Genomic DNA, 12,773 nt, shown 5'->3' with positions numbered 1-12,773 from the left:
GAGGAGAATGACAAGCATGCTCGAGATGCGCAGAAATTGTTGTGTTTCATTTATACGGGACCCTTCCTTTCCAAAAAAAGAAAGGGGGGTCAAACCACCATGAGATTTTTTTTTGCCATGGGAACCTTTTCATACCAAATTTGGTTTCATTTACTCGATTAGTTCTTGAGATACGTAGATATTTGTGTTTCATTTAAATGGGACCCCTCCCTTTTGGAAGAGAGAGGGGTGTCAAACCACCGTGGACATATAAAAGCAAAGCAAAGCCTTGGTGCTACATTCCGATTCGGAACTTGACTTTCTGTTTACTATACACAGACTTCGCAGCCAACCGTTAAGTGTACAGAACAATTGCGGGGCTAGCGCTACGATCCTACTGACACTAACAGTCTCTCCCGAGTCAAGACTCGAACCTACGACGACTGGCTTGTTAGGCCAGCATCGTACCTCGAGACCAGTTGGGGAGGCTGTGGACATATATTACCCCTAAAAACTTCCAAATTCCAAATTTGGTTTCATTCACTTGACTAGTTCTCGAGATGTGCAGAAATTCAAGTTTTATTTGTATGGGTATGTGATTTCTATGGATCAGACAGACAGACAGACAGACAGACAGAGCTGCTTTTTTATATGTTAAGAAGAAGATTGAAGAATTTGATCAGTTAGTTTTTCGCCTTTGAAAACATGAAGGGGGTAACGTGACTGATTCTGGTGTATTTTATATTCTTAGGAAGCAGTTTTGGTTGTAATCAAAGTTGTGGTCAATGGAAGTTGTGGTTAATTTTACCGCTTTTTTGGCCCTCAAAATTGCTAAATTTTGCAAAATATTTTTCGTTTCGAACAATAAAAAACTTTGCTGATAATGTTTTCTGTTTTTCAACGTTTTTGGCCTATTTTTACTTTTCAATTTTTCATATTTCCCAGCCTTAAGAAGAAGTATATAAGAAGATGATATAGTTTTCTCGTCCTTTAAAAGAAAAATGAGATAGTTCGAAACCATATAATCTATGATGTTTTTCTGACGTAGTATACACACATACACACCTACATACATACATACAGAAAATGCTCAGTTCGTCGAAAGAAGTCGAGTGCCATTCGGCCATTGGGACCACTTTTATACCTTCGGTTTTTCCAGTGATTGCTATACCTTTCTAGGAGAAAGGCAAAACAACCAGTTGATTCAGACAGTATCAATCATTTGATAAATCACTATCTTACTTCCCAAGCACAGTCGACACTAAAGTATTCAACCGATCTGACTTTGGAACGATTTGTTGTTGTTGTTTTACTCGCTCTAGTACACACGTAACCCAAATCACTCTGTCACTGAAAATTTGTGAATTCAAACATTTTACCATCATTTTCATTCCGAAACCATGTTGATAACTTACGGATGCTAGGTGCTGATCGTGAAAAGGAAGAAAAGACAAGGTTGTATCATTCATCATATTAAGGAGTACTTGGTAGCTGCAAAAATGTTTAAAAATGGCAGGAAATTTTACTCGAAATAACCAGAGAACAAAAACCATCGGCAACTGGTACTTCTTGGTGCCCCAAAATTGAGTTATTGTAGTAGGTAGTTGCATCATTTCTTTAACAAAACATTGCTGATAGCGGTAAAAGCCATGTAAATTAGCTAATAATCGAATTCTCGCTTATTGTTTTATTTTTAATTTACCACCCTCCTACTTTTCACAAATGTCGAACAACCAACAAAAATATTGACAGTTTAACACAGTAAAATACCGTCGCTACTATTTTGCACTAAATCCTAATTCTAAGCTAAATCGAACTAAATTTTTTGTGGGACCAGAACATTCTAGATTAAAACTTTTTACAAACAAATCAATTAAACAATTTACGAAAAGCACAATAATCGCAAGAAAAATTACCGAATTCAAAAGTAGTACCGGCAACATAATCGGTTAGATTGTTTGGCGCTTTCATTATTTGCTCTTGAGTTTCCCGGTACTGGTCGCAACTGAATTGAATCAAAATATTAGAAAATTGTCTTTTAATAGTATGCACAAATTCATATAGGTATATTATAAATGTACCTTGATTTCTGCGGTAAATTTTGTCCAATTTCCAAAACAAATTTTCCATCCACACATCTGAACGAGTTAAACACCGATTTCAGGAACCATTACCTTATCAGCCATTTTACCCGGGAGAGTGTAAACAAAGAGCACAGAAAGCGCTGCTTGTAGCAAAGCTCGAATTTGACAATGTAAACATACAGACGCACACGATACAACCGAGAGCAACAAGGAAACGTGCCTCAGCCTTCCGGTGCGGTGTTATGCTAGACTGAATTCGTGTAGAGATTTTGGAGACGCAACAATGGGAATCGAATTCTACCATCGACAGGAAAAATCCTCGAAGGAAAGCTCAACCGCACAAGTCACGCTTTCACTCGCCGCACTGGTGCTTTTTCCCACGGATGTCCTAGTTCAGCAGGGCTGTTGGCTGGCTTGCTTTCTCGTGAGAACGGAAGAGCGAACTTCTCCGGCATGATTTTCACGGGAAGCTTTCGTATCCGTTTTTGTTCGGGTAAAAAGAGAGCCTGATGGCAAGCTAGCCAATACCGCGCGGTAGGATGTACTCCAGGACTTCGGAAAAGCTCAGCCCGCTACTGGTGCGTTCAGTTTACATTCGATTCTGAACCCAGCTGGTTCTCGTCGCGTATGTGTGCCTGTCGGTAGTAGACATTAACGGCATTTTTGCGATTTTTTCGCTCGTGTTGAAAGTGGTTCCTTTGTTGACACCTGAGGCAAGCGCTAGGAAAGGTTTGGCGATGGAGTGCTGAAAGTTTTCGCTCCTTGCAGAAGGAAAACCAGCGAGCTGGGTTTTTCGCAGGGGATGCTGTACCTTTTGTGAGCGCAGCCAAATGATCTCCAGTTGGCCTCAATTTTAGTGTAGTGTTTTGTATGAAAATTTTGAAAATGCGAGAAATGAGGGCAACGGGTGTTTCGTGTCAGTAACGAAACGTCCTCGACTCGGAAACCAGTGACGGTGACAGTGAAGGCTCGAGAATCATTTTCTTTTGTTGGCGAATGCGAAATGATTAACTGTATTACGTTTTGTCTTAAACACATCGTCGAGGAGGAGTAGCTTTTAGTAGCCCACCACCCACCGCCGGAACGCCAGAGGCGGTGAACAATCGTATGGTCGTAGGTAATGAACCCTTTGTGTGTGTATCGCAACAATCAGGAGTTGCGAGTGACGTTTGGCATTTAAGGTGCGCGTAAACTGTTTCTGTACTTTGCCGTTTCAACATCGGCCAAATATGTGATCGATACCTGAAGGTTGGTGGTATCGCAATTGCCTTCAGCTATCGTGTCTTGAATTTATTGCCTCCCAACCACCGGGAGAGCCGCCTGTTGTCGATACCTACGTGTGTGCCTAACCGTTTAAGTGTAGTGTCGTGCATTCAGTCCCCGCGGGGCAGCATGAACATGTTTATAGAATATTGATTAAGTTATATTGCTACCTTCGAGTTGAGGCAAAGTTGTGAAGGTAGATCGAATACAGGGACGCGAGTGATTTCTGCAAATCCTAGATACAGCAAACAGGACAAATTCAATATCAATAAGCGAAGCAACAAGCTCCAACACGGCGGACCCAGGCGAGCTGGATCGCATCGCAGCCACCGCACTGAAGAACGGTAGTATGCCCGACGATAGTGCGGTCATGGTTGAAGGTAAGTCTTTCACTCACTTCGGATCCATCGTTTGCAGTATTGCAAACAGAGCAGTGTTTTTTCGCCATTTGGCTCACGAACTATTTGTGCAAAAGCAAGAGTAACATGAAAATTTAATAAACACACTACCAGCAGCTTCGGCCACCAGGCCTCACCAGGTTGGCTGTTTGTTTTGCACAGATTAATCCTGTGGGACCCAGCCTGAGTTTAATTTATTTCAGTTTTTCCAACCTGTGGTGCCAATCACAGGTAATTAATAATACACGGAACACAAAACCCGCCGAACACATCACACATTAGCGCCTACAGCCTTTCCACTGTACTCAGGTCACGTTCAAAGCGCTCTGAGCAATTAATACTTTTGTTACAAGAGGTTATCGATTACCGAATCGCTTAAATTAAAACCAGGTTTGTTTCTGTTATTATGTTATTGTTTCCGAGGATGAAATCAATATGAAGTCCTGTGCATATATAATTTTTTCATATTGATACTTCAGTCTGAGAGCAAAGTAGAGTAGAGCGAAGCTGTAATAAATTAAAATTGTGCAACAACGGATGATGCTACAGGGTTTGTTCTCGCAGAGTAAATTGTGGGTTTCATTAGCGTCAGCTTGAACGTTTAATTCAGCGGAGGTTTCCAGTGAGATAAAAATGGTTAGCAGCACTGAGTAATTAGGTTGCTTTAATTTCCGGAATAAAACGACTGAAGCCGTTTCACGAGAATTTGTGAATGATCGAACAGCGTGGCGCTCATTCTTTTACCGTGTTTAATATTTGCGATACTCAGTCATATTATTTTCGAAACTAACTATTGAAGTGCTTAGCATGAGAAGTTGCAACAGTTGCAACTATCGCAAACTGTTGTTTATAAGTCATTTGATGCCTGAAATGCTCCTCAATGTATAAAACTATTCGAAATGTATGTATGGGCGAATGCGAAAATTTTTTGTTTATTTTATTCTAGGCTAGTGACATCTGTTCTCAACTTATTGTTTAACTTGCTATCCACCGGCAGAAAATTAGCAAGCATAACCAAGTTCAAAATCAGTTGAACGTAACGTCACCAAACAACTTGTTTTTTTTTCCTCACATAACATTTATTTGACACGGCACAAAAACAATTTAATGTTTAACGGCGCCAATTATATCTGATGACTTTAAAACTAAAGCAAATTTTTTATCCTCGCTGCCGACTACGAGCTGAAATTAAGTCTAACTTAAAACTAGCATGGATTTTCCAATCAGTGTTTTGTTGTTCAATGGTCGTCTGATAATCGTCGAATGGCATGTATGGATTCGTTCTGCTGAGCCACGATGTCGTGAGTTGGGACAGAGGCTCGTAGTCCTTGGGTCCTGGTTCTATTGTGCGGGGTCTGGTTGCTGGTTTTGTGCTTGAGGTTCAAACGTGTTCTTGTCGTTTTGTTGGGTGTAGACGGAGGGGAACGGGAAAACAACTTGTTGACACACAATAAAATGCTTTGGATATTTTCAATCGCGGTGTGAACTCTTCTTGTTTACAGTCTCAAAAAGTAGAATAACCCTATTTTTTAATGCCCGACGTTTCGTCATCGGTCACTGACATCTTCAGGGGAAACTGCGGTGATTTATTAAGGATAAGTGGTCTTCTTGAACATTTCCAAATATTTACAATTACGAATGGTCACGCTAGTTGTCTGGGGCTATTTTGTCTGTGACTTACAGTGACGAAACGTCGGACAGTGAAAAATAGGGTGAGGCTGCTGAGTCGAAAATACACCCCAAGTACATAACAATTTTGTTCAGAGAGCTAATTTTTAATTTTTCTTTTAACTTTTTAAAAAGAAAATATAATATAAAATATATTTTTTTACAGTGTATATTTTTTTTGGAAAGACAAAACTACCAACTACAACTTTGTCGAAGACGTCAGACCGGTCAACAACTCGTTTTGGCCCTAAAAATAAATAATCATTACCTTCCCAAAATAGCAGTGCTTGAGAATGAAACAAAGCGAATGGTTATCAGCGTCACTATCGTCTGACGATTTTCAATTGAAAATGACTTTGTCTTTTTATTTCGTCTGCTCGTGATTTGTGCAGTGAATTTTTGGTCGCCATATGAGAATCTCGCCTCAAATCGATCATCGTACATGTTTTGAGGTTTTTTTCCTGTGTGAATACATCTCTGCGACCAGAGACATTCGATATTTTGTGACATTGCCCAGCTGCTTGCTGCACTCCACACTTCATATTATTGGCAGTATCACTATTGGAGTAAGTTATACACTAATCATTTATATCAGTGCTTGTTTGTGTGTTTTACCCTTCCGTATCAAGCTTACTGTTCTACTATAATGAGTCTCTTGCCATACTACTAGTATAGCCTAAATACAATTCCCTGAAGAGAATATTAAATTATACTCAAACCAGCTTTATTGTAAGAGGGATTTATTTTTGTTAAGAGGAGAATCAACAATCAACCTTAGAATTCAGTTTGAAGGAAGGGTATGTGGTACGAGCCTGAGAATAAACCCATGTTGAAGTCCTTCGATAACCAAATGGCCTGCTTCTACTAAGATTTGAACCCACGACCACCGCTTTGTCAAAGCGGATTCTGTAACCTTACCACTACGGAGCTCCCATGTTTTGGGATTAATATTGGTCATATTTGTTTCAAGAAACAAAAGACTTTACGTTATTTATGTTTCCAGAGGTTGTCTCAAGATCATAAGATTCGCTGGTTACGACAATTAATCTTGAAGAGTCGCATTTTTCTTAGGCAGTTACTTTTTTTACGACTTAAATGAGTTTTCTCGTTAACATAACGATGAACGACGAACTCGGCAAGCAATTACTTTGCGAACTCTCATGTAAGTTGACGCGTTTTGGTAATGGCTAGGGGCACCAAAATTCATTGGAATGGTTGAATAGCTATAGCTGTTTCATTTTTTTCCGGTTTGAGCTTTTGGAATGCACTTTTTTCATTTTGTCGACCAGTGTAATTTAAATTTTATCCGTAACCTTGCATGCAAACCACTCACATTTACTCGGGTGTACGAGTTGCAACACTAATGCAATCTGGGAATGATACCCTATTTTAACTGCAAGTTGGTTTAACTGAAAAAAAAATGTTCGAATAGATGAATTTTAGAGAATAATTGGTAACGAAAGTTTTTTGACGATGAGTTTAATGGAAGTGTTTGAATCTGCTTTCTCTGACCACATTAGGAACATATTATAAAAGAATATTATGGGTGCCAGAATAATCTCCGAGAGGCCTTAGTTTTTTTAACGAAGCTTAGCAAAAGTTTTCAAATCTGACGTACATACTTGCAAAAAAATCTTCTGTTTAAAACAATTAAAATTTGAGATACAATTTTTGCAGAATCGGATTTAATGCGTCATTACTTAATAAGTTTTCCCTTACGAGCTTTCTTTCTTGGTTTAACCATTCTTTTTTTTTTTTTTTTTCTTCACATAACATTTATTTGACACGGCACAAATACAATTTAATGTTTAACGGCGCCAATTATATCTGATGACTTAAAAACTAAAGCAAATTTTTTATCCTCGCTGCCGACTACGAGCTGAAATTAAGTCTAACTTAAAACTAGCATGGGATTTCCAATCAGTGTTTTGTTGTTCAATGGTCGACTGATAATCGTCGAATGGCATGTATGGATTCGTTCTGCTGAGCCACGATGTCTTGAGTTGGGACAGAGGCTCGTAGTCCTTGGGTCCTGGTTCTGTTGTGCGGGGTCTGGTTGCTGGTTTTGTGCTTAAGGTTCAAACGTGTTCTTGTCGTTTTGTTGGGTGTAGACGGAGGGGAACGGGACTAGACTGGGGCGTGGATGGATTTCAGGAAAACGTATATAAGGGACATGTAGGATAGGTCACGGCTCGCCAAGACATCACGAACAGGAACAGCCGGCTGTCTACCCTCGGCCTGCAGGGAAGCTATTAATTTAGACCTGGCGTCACGGTGTACAGGGCATGACCAAACCACATGCTCTATGTCGTGATAACCTTCACCACAGGCACAGATACCACTTTCCCCGAGCCCAACACGACGGAGGAGCGCGTCAAATCTATAGTGATTGGACATAAGCCGGGACATCACGCAAATGAAATCCCGACCTACATCCAACCCCTTGAACCACGGGTTCGTCGATACTTTGGGGATTATGGAATGTAACCACCTTCCCAATTCCCCTCTGGTCCAAGCATTTTGCCAACTGATGATCGTATTCTGACGTACAAGTGCGAAAAATTCATTAAAGGCAATTGGTCTTTCATAAATATCACCGTTTGTTGCGCCCACCTTAGCCAAAGAGTCCGCTTTCTCATTACCCGGTATCGAGCAGTGAGAAGGGACCCACGCTAAGGTAATCTGAGTAGATTTTTCGGATAAAGCACTCAGATGTTCCCGTATTTTCCCCAGGAAATACGGAGAGTGCTTAACATCTTTCATCGATCGGAGAGCCTCAATGGAACTGAGACTGTCCGTAAAGATGAAATAATGGTCCGTGGGCATTTTTTCGATAATCCCTAGGGTGTACTGAATTGCAGCTAATTCTGCGACGTAAACAGAAGCAGGATTATCGAGCTTATGGGAGACGGTTAAATTGTTATTGAAGATACCGAAGCCAGTGGACCCATCAAGAAGTGATCCGTCAGTGTAGTACATATTGTCGCAGTTGATGTTTCGATATTTATTGGAAAAAATTTTAGGGATCTGCTGCACGCGTAAATGATCCGGGATTCCACGAGTTTCTTCTATCATGGATGTATCGAAAAACACAGTAGAATCAGAAGTATTTGATAAGTCGACACGATTTGGAATATTCGAAGAAGGGTTAATATTTTGGGACATGTGATTGAAATACAATGTCATAAAACGGGTTTGAGAATTAAGTTCGATTAACCTTTCAAAATTTTCAATCACGGGACGGTTCAAGACCTCACATTTGATTAGAATACGAGAAGACAGGCTCCAGAAGCGGTTTTTCAATGGTAGTACTCCAGCTAAAACCTCCAAACTCATCGTATGGGTCAACTGCATGCAACCTAAGGCGATACGCAAACAACGATATTGTATTCGCTCCAGTTTGATCAAATGTGTGTTTGCTGCGGAGCGGAAGCAGAAACACCCGTATTCAATAACAGACAATATCGTTGTTTGGTAAAGCCTTATAAGGTCTCCTGGATGGGCTCCCCACCATTGTCCGGTTATTGTACGAAGAAAATTCACTCTTTGTTGACATTTTTTCATCAGATACCTCACGTGACAACCCCAGGTGCCTTTAGAGTCGAACCAGACACCAAGATATTTGTGTACCAAAACCTGAGAAATCGTTTTACCCATTAATTGTGTTTGAAGCTGAGCAGGTTCATGCTTCCTAGAAAAAACTACTATCTCAGTCTTCTCCGGAGAGAATTCGATACCTAGCTGTAAAGCCCAAGCAGACAAATTGTCCAAGGTATCTTGCAATGGTCCTTGCAAATCGGCAGCTTTGGCTCCTGTAACAGAGATTACACTGTCGTCTGCAAGTTGTCTTATCGTGCATGAATTTGCCAGACATTCGTCGATGTCATTTACATAAAAGTTGTAAAGAAGGGGGCTTAAACATGAGCCCTGGGGAAGACCCATGTAGCTAATGCGAAAAGTTGCCAAATCGCCATGCGTAAAATGCATGTGCTTTTCGGACAACAAGTTGTGCAAAAAATTGTTCAAAATTGGAGAAAATCCTTGTCGGTGAAGTTTACCCGAAAGAATGTCAATAGAAACGGAATCAAAAGCCCCCTTAATGTCCAAGAACGCAGACGCCATTTGTTCTTTACGAGCATACGCCAGCTGAATATCTGTTGAAAGCAACGCAAGACAATCATTCGTCCCTTTGGCACGGCGGAAGCCAAATTGAGTTTCTGATAGTAGACCATTTGATTCGACCCAGTGGTCTAAACGACGGAGTATCATTTTTTCCATCAATTTCCGGATACAGGATAGCATTGCAATCGGCCTATAAGAGTTGTGATTAGAAGCTGGTTTCCCTGGTTTTTGGATGGCGATCACCTTCACTTGCCTCCAATCCTGCGGTACAATGTTTTGCTCCAGGAACTTATTGAACAAGTTCAACAAGCGCCTCTTGGCATTGCCGGGTAGATTCTTCAACAAGTTGAATTTGATTCTATCTAATCCAGGCGCGTTATTGTTACAGGACAGGAGGGCAACTGAAAGTTCTGCCATCGTAAAAGGTGATTCTATCGCGTCGTGGCCCGGAGACGCATCGCGAACAATATTTTGCTCAGGAACAGAGTCCGGACATACTTTCCTGGCAAAATCAAATATCCACCTACTTGAAGACTCCTCGCTTTCGTTGACCGTTACGCGATTCCGCATTCTTCGGGCTGTGTTCCAAAGAGTGCTCATCGATGTCTCCCTCGACGTCTCGTTCACGAACCGACGCCAATATCCACGTTTCTTTGCTTTAGCCAAGCTTTTAAGCTTGGTATCAAGCTCCGAATACCGTAAATAGTCGCCAGGTATACCTCCCGTCTGGTAGGCCTTAAACGCGTCGGATCTTTGCGTGTAGACATCGGAGCACTCTTGGTCCCACCACGGAGTGGGAGGCCGTTCTTTGATCGTTACGCCGGGATATTTCTTCGTTTGGGCTTGCAACGCGGCGTCGAGAATCAAGCCCGCGAGGAGGTTGTATTCTTCAAGTGGTGAATGATGTTGAATCGACTCGACCGCTTTTGAAATCATTTCCTCGTATAACTTCCAATCGACATTTCGTGTGAGGTCATACGGAATGTCAATTGGTCGCATGCGAGTTGACCCGTTAGTAATTGAAATAAGAATAGGCAGATGGTCGCTACCGTGAGGATCGAGGATTACCTTCCATGTGCAATCCAACCGTAGCGACGTCGAACATAAGGATAGATCCAAAGCGCTTGGGCGCGCTGGAGGTTTCGGGATACGTGTCATTTCACCGTTGTTTAAAATAGTCATGTCGAAGTCATCGCAAAGGTTATAGATTAAAGAGGAGCGGTTATCATTGTATGGGGAACCCCAAGCCACGCCATGAGAGTTGAAGTCTCCCAAAATCAAACGTGGCGAGGGAAGAAGTTCTATTAAATCAAAGAGCAGCCGTTGCCCAACCTGTGCTCTGGGGGGAATATATATTGAGGCAATACAAAGCTCTTTACCTTGTATTGTCATTTGACATGCGACAACTTCGATGCCTGGAATCGAGGGGAGGTTAATACGATAGAAAGAATAGCACTTTTTAATCCCTAAAAGTACTCCTCCATATGGGGTGTCTCGATCAAGGCGAATAATATTAAAATCATGGAAGTTGAGATCAATATTTGAAGTAAGCCAAGTTTCACAAAGGGAAAATGCATCGCATTTGTTTTTATTTATCAAAACTTTAAACGAATCAATTTTTGGTAAAATACTTCTACAATTCCACTGTAAGACAGAGATAGAATCCTTCATATACGCAGTTGAATTAGGCATCGAAGGATACAATCGCTGCAAGGAGAGGCCATTGGGCAGTCAACTGCTTCAAAAATGATCTAACTGTTGGGAGGAATGCTGTAAGAAAAATTTTAATTGGATCGGGTACATTGAAAGTTTCAAAAATCCAGTCCACAATGTCAGAAAATTTCACTAATCCAGAGTTTGTTTCATCAACTGGGAGTGTAAAAGGAGCAACTGGGGTTTTAGATGTTCCTGGCAGTGCTGGGAACTCCTTCTGGGACTTTAAATTTGCCAGCCCAGGAGGAGTTTGCTTCGGTTTTTCCGCAGCACTGTTTGGTTTGTTTGTAACCTTCATTTCACTTTGAGAAATCTTAGGACCTTTTCTGGGAAGTTTAGGAGAGGAAACACTTTTCCTCTTTCTAGACTCCCCAGGATTGGCGTAAGATGCTCCCGCTGGTGAATCGTCAGAATCGGTTTCCTCAGAGGGCAACAGATCGAAGGGGTTCGAAGTAACGGGAGAAGTGGTAACGGTCTTCTTCAGCATGTCAGCGTAGGAACGCTTTGAACGCTCTTTGAGAGACCGTTTTATTTTATCCCTGCGCTGCATGTACACCGCACATGTCGAGAGCTCATGCAGATTTTCTCCGCAGTGAATACACTTTTCAGCGTTAACACTGCAAGAATCTTCCGCATGAGACTCCCCACACTTGCCACAACGTGCCTTATTGCAGCAGTAGGCGGCTGTATGGCCTAACTGCTTGCAATTCAGGCAGTTCATGACGCGGGGCACGTAGAGCCTCACAGGGAGACGAACCCGGTGGATCGAGACGTGGCTTGGTAGTGCAGACCCGGCGAACGTAACTCGAAACGAGTCTGACGGAGTGTATACTGTTTTGCCACCGATGATCGATGCTGACCGCAATTGCTTGCAGTCGAGCACCTTTACTTCGGGACACGTTTTGTTCTTAAAGCACCCTTTGGCACTTTGCAGTATACACTCGACGGACAGACTCGAATCGGTTATGACACCGTCGATCTCCACGTCTCGTGCGGGTATGTAAACGCGATACTCGCGTGTGAAGAGCTCAGAGCAAGCTATATCGTTGGCCTCTTTCAGGTTACCGACCACGACACGGAGCTTGTTAGGCCGGACCTTGGAAATTTCGGTCACGCCCTTGTACTCCTTCGTCAGGTCTTTAGAAATCTGCAAGAGGTTCAACTTTTTCGATTTCGGTCCTGCCTTTGGCCGAAAATAAACAGTATAGCTGCCCTGGGCTCCGTCTGGGTAAAGCCTGGGGCGAGGGGGGACTGAAGAATGAACAGGGGAGGGGGTAACAGAAGGGTCAGGGTCAGAGGGGTTCGGGGATGGTGGCGCGGGAGGCGAGGGATCTACATCCATCGCGCTATGTTTAGCGCACTAGCGCTGACAAGAACACGTACCTTTTTATTTCTCCCTTCCAGTAAGGTTGGTTGTCCGATCGTTCGAAGTAGCAGCCGTTACAGCCAGCAGCACCAATACAGCAGCACCAAGCAGCCACCAGCAGCGAGCCAGGTGTGAGATCACTCCACACAGCGATACGACTCGCTGACACTGATGGCTTCT

The 12,773-nt window shown here is 42.2% G+C and overlaps 1 protein-coding gene across 6 annotated transcripts in view; it reads left to right on the top strand.

Moving 5' to 3' along the window:
* Positions 1-12,773, top strand: part of LOC129724791 (band 7 protein AGAP004871) — a 281,087-nt gene that overhangs the window by 191,177 nt on the left and 77,137 nt on the right. For 2 of the 6 annotated variants that reach the window (XM_055679961.1, XM_055679960.1), the window contains exon 1: positions 2,666-3,706. The exons of the other annotated variants lie outside the window; for them this stretch is intronic. In XM_055679961.1, the coding sequence (XP_055535936.1) occupies positions 3,676-3,706 (31 nt within the window). In that variant the 5' untranslated portion in view covers positions 2,666-3,675. Of the gene's footprint in view, positions 1-2,665; positions 3,707-12,773 lie in introns of those variants that run through there. 6 annotated transcript variants of the gene reach the window in all.

This window comes from Wyeomyia smithii, chromosome 2 (assembly GCF_029784165.1).
Source record: "Wyeomyia smithii strain HCP4-BCI-WySm-NY-G18 chromosome 2, ASM2978416v1, whole genome shotgun sequence".
In the NCBI taxonomy this organism is placed as follows: domain Eukaryota; kingdom Metazoa; phylum Arthropoda; class Insecta; order Diptera; family Culicidae; genus Wyeomyia; species Wyeomyia smithii.
Note: the sequence above shows the minus strand (reverse complement) of the source record. Positions and strands in the feature narration are given on the sequence as shown.